The sequence below is a fragment of the Carcharhinus amblyrhynchos genome, unplaced genomic scaffold, assembly GCF_965287045.1.
Source record: "Carcharhinus amblyrhynchos unplaced genomic scaffold, sCarAmb.v2.hapA scaffold_438, whole genome shotgun sequence".
NCBI lineage: Eukaryota > Metazoa > Chordata > Chondrichthyes > Carcharhiniformes > Carcharhinidae > Carcharhinus > Carcharhinus amblyrhynchos.
This window is the reverse complement of record NW_027650178.1, coordinates 22501-26385: the sequence shown is the minus strand read 5'-3', so window position 1 is coordinate 26385 and position 3885 is coordinate 22501. Positions and strand designations below refer to the sequence as shown.

At 48.1% G+C, this 3885-nt stretch overlaps 1 protein-coding gene across 1 annotated transcript in view; it reads right to left on the bottom strand.

Annotated features, from left to right (window-relative positions):
• Positions 1-2325: 2325 nt before the first annotated feature.
• LOC145339391 (DNA replication licensing factor mcm7-A-like) overlaps positions 2326-3885 on the bottom strand; it is a gene marked incomplete at its 5' end in the record, with an annotated part of 23752 nt that continues 22192 nt past the window's right edge. Inside the window, one exon of the mRNA XM_080183838.1 lies at positions 2326-2627. Coding sequence (XP_080039964.1) covers positions 2420-2627 — 208 coding nt within the window. The remainder of the gene's footprint in view (positions 2628-3885) is intronic.

Here is a 3885-nt window from a genome sequence, read left to right as displayed (position 1 = left end):
AGGTTGTTATTGGATTTGTTGGTGTTTTTCATGGTTGAGGTTGTTGTTGGATCTTGTTGTTGTATTTCAATGTTGAGGTTGTTGTTGGATTTGTTAGTGTTTTTGAATGTTGAGGTTGTTGAATTTATTGTTTTTCAATTTTGAGATGGTTGTTCAAACCCTATTGCCTCGTAATGTCCCAAGATGTGTCGGTTAGATTGATTGGCCTTGCTAACTTCATCTTAGTGTTCAAGGTTTGTACAAGAGGTGCATCGGCCAGGCTAAATTGCCCTTAGTGTCCCAAGATGTGTGCAAGGGATGGACTGGCCATGCTAAATTGCCTCTTAGCGTCCCAAGGTGTGTAGGTTCAGGGGTTTGGATGTGCTCAACCTACCCTTAGTATCCCAAGAGTAGACGCGAGTTGGATTGGCTATGCTAAATTGCCCCTTCGTGACCCAAAATGTGTACGAGATGTGGATTGACCAGGCTAAAATAACTTTAGCATCCCAAGACGTGGATGAGAGGAGAATTGGACATGTTAAAATCTTCTTAGTGTCCCAAGATGTCTAGGTTAGGTGGATTGGCCGTGCTAAATGCCCTTAGTGTCCAAAGATACGTAGGTTTGGTAAATTGGCTATGCTAAATTGTCCCTTAGTGTCCAAAGATACGTAGGTTTGGTAAATTGGCTATGCTAAATTGTCCCTTCGTGTCCCAAGATATGTGCGAGATATGGATTGACCAGGATAAATTTCCTTTAGTGTCCCAAGATGTGGATGAGAGGAGAATCGGACATGTTAAAATCCCCTTAGTGTCCAAAGATGTGTAGGTTAGGGGGAATTGGCCATGTTAAATTGTCCCTTAGTGTCCAAAGATGTGGAAGTTAGGTGGATTGGCTGTGCTAAATTGTCCTTAGTGACCCAAGGTGTGTAGGTTCAGTTAATTGGCCATGCTAAATTACCCCTTAGTCTCCCAACTGTCTAAGTTAGGTGGATTGGCCATGCTAAATTGTCCTTTAGTGCCCCAAGATGTTGAGGAGAGGTGGATTGACCATGCTAAATTGCCCTTTAGTATCCCAAGACATGTATGACAGATGGATTGGCCATGCAAAATTGCCTCTTAGTGTCTCAAGATGCATGAGAGGTGCTAAATTCCCTTTAGTGTCTGAAGATGTGTACGAGAGTTGCATTGGCCATGCTAAATTGCCCCTTGGTCTCCCAAGTTGTGTACGGCAGGTGGGTTGGCCAGGCTAAATTGCCACTTAGTGACCTAAGATGTGTGCAATATGTTGACTGACCATGCTAAATTAACTTTAGTGTCCCAAGACATGGATGAAAGGAGAATTGGAGATGTTAAAATCCCCTTAGTGTCCCAAGGTGTGTAGGTTAGGGTGGATTTGCCAGGTTGCTCCTTAGTGTCCAAAGATGTGAAGGTTAAGTGATTTGGCTATGCTAAATTGGCCCTTAGCATCCCAAATTTGTAAGTTAGGTGGATTGGACATGCTAAATTCATCTTAGTGGGCCAAGATGTGTACAAGAGGTGTGTAGGCCAGGCTAAATTGCCCTTGGTGTCCCAAGATGTGTACAATAGGCAGATTGGCCTAGCTATGCTAAATTGCCACTTAGTGTCCCAATATGTGTAGATTAAGTCGATTGGCCATGCTAAATTGTCTCTTACTGTCTCAAATGTGTAGATTACATAGATTGGCAATGCTAAATGGCCACTTAATGTTGCAAGATTTGTAGGTTAGGGTGGATTGGCCATGCTAAATTGTCCCTTAGTGTCCAAAGATGTGTAGATTCGGGGAATTAGCGGTGTAAATAAGTAGGGTTACAGGGATACGACCTGGATGGGATGCTCTGTCAGAGAGTTGGTGCAGAATCAATGGGCTGAATGGCCTCATTCTGCACTGTGGGGATTCTATCAGACAGGACAGCAGTGAATAAATTCTCTGCCCGTTGAAGTGGTGGAGGCTGCCTCGCTGAATATATTTAAGTCACGGGTAGACAGGTTTCTGATAGACAGGGGAAGGGGAGAAAGTGGGAAAGTGGGACTGATCCACTATCAGATCAGCCATGATCTTATTGAATGGCGGGGCAGGCTCGAGGGGCTAGATGGTCAACTCCTGCTCCTATTTATGTTTCCTGTGAACCTTAGCCTTTCCACTGAAACATCAGACAATGAGGGTCAGACAAAGGAAAAAGGTAACAGACGGGCTTTTATTAATTCATTCCAATCACTATCCGATCTCTCCTGTGGAATATGACCACAGGAAATCACAGCCACGGCTACACAGTTAAAACCAGCCTCGAGAGCAGGGCGCTAGGCAGGGAAAGGGGGTATGGGGGGGGGGGGGGGGGGTTTGATCTTTGTGAAACACAGCCACGCCAAGTTGAGGCAATCTGCAGGGGGCGAGCCATCAGCAGCTACTCCACTCTTCCACTCACACAAAGGTGATTTTGCTCCGCGCCTGATTCACTTGCCAGACGTTCAGTTCCTCGTACTCCTCCAGCGCCGCCTCCACCTGCGCCGGGGTAAATCCCTTCGAGATGCATCGTTGCTCCGCCTCGGAGTACTTGACGACACGCGCCTCCCCATCTGCGACCATCTCTCGGATCGTGGCAAAGATCAGATCGGCCGGGCGCTGGGCTCTGAAAACACACCGGAGGCATCATTTACCGGGCCGGCGGGGGGGCGGTATGGGCAAATACACCAGGGACAACCCCAACCCGCTACCGTGGAGCAAGGGTCACCTCCCCACCCCAGGGCAGACACACCCACTCACCTAATTGTAGACAGTGAGGAAGGATGTTCCAGTTTGCAGAGGGATAAGCTGCAGAGCTGGGCCGAGAGGTGGCAGATGGAGTTTAATACGGAAAAGTGAGAGGTGATTCACTTTGGTAAGAGTAACAGGAGTACAGAATATAGGGCTAATGGAAGGACTCTTGGTAGTGTTGACAAGCAGAGAGATCTCGGGGTACATGTGCATAGATCCCTGAAAGTTGGCACCCAGGTTGTTAAGAAGGCGGACGGTGTGTTAGCTTTTATCGGTAGCGGGATTGAATTTCGGAGCTGTGAGGTCATGTTACAACTGTACAAAACTCTGGTGCGGCCGCACTTGGAGTACTGCGTACAGTTCTGGTCGCCGCATTATAAGAAAGATGTGGAGGCATTGGAAAGGGTGCAGAGGAGGTTTACCAGGATGTTGCCTGGTATGGTGGGAAGGTCTTATGAGGAAAAGCTGAGGGACTTGAGGTTATTTTCATTGGAGAGAAGAAGGTTACGAGGTGACCTAATTGAGGCAAACAAGATGATCAGAGGGTTAGATAGGGTGGACAGTGAGAGCCTTTTACCTCGGATGGTGATGGCTAACATGAGGGGACAGCTTTAAATTAAGGGGTGGTAATTATAGGACAGATGTCAGAGGTAGGTTCTTTACTCAGAGGGTAGTAAGGGCGTGGAATGCCCTGCCTGCAGCAGTTGTGGACTCACCAACTTTAAGGGCGTTCAAATGGTCAGTGAAGAGGCATATGGATAAGATTGGAATAGTTTAGGTTAGAGGGTCATTAGATTGGTTCCAGTGGTCGGGGACACACCGAGGGCTGGAGGGCCTGGACTGCGCTGGGATGTTCTATGTTCACCTGGGAACACACACACACACACACACCACACACACACACCGCCAGGACAGATACACATTTCCCCCCCCCTCGACTACAGACAAAACCCTCCTTCGCAAAGGGGGCACTGGGAAGTTAGGTAGATGGGCAGTTGAGAAACCCCATCTCAGGAGCAAGGGATACCAGGAACTTGGTCTGACCTCCCCCCCCAGCACGCACAGTAGCAGAGGACTGTGTGTCCCAGTGCCCACCCCACCCCACCTGCATCACAGAATCCCTGCAGTGCAGG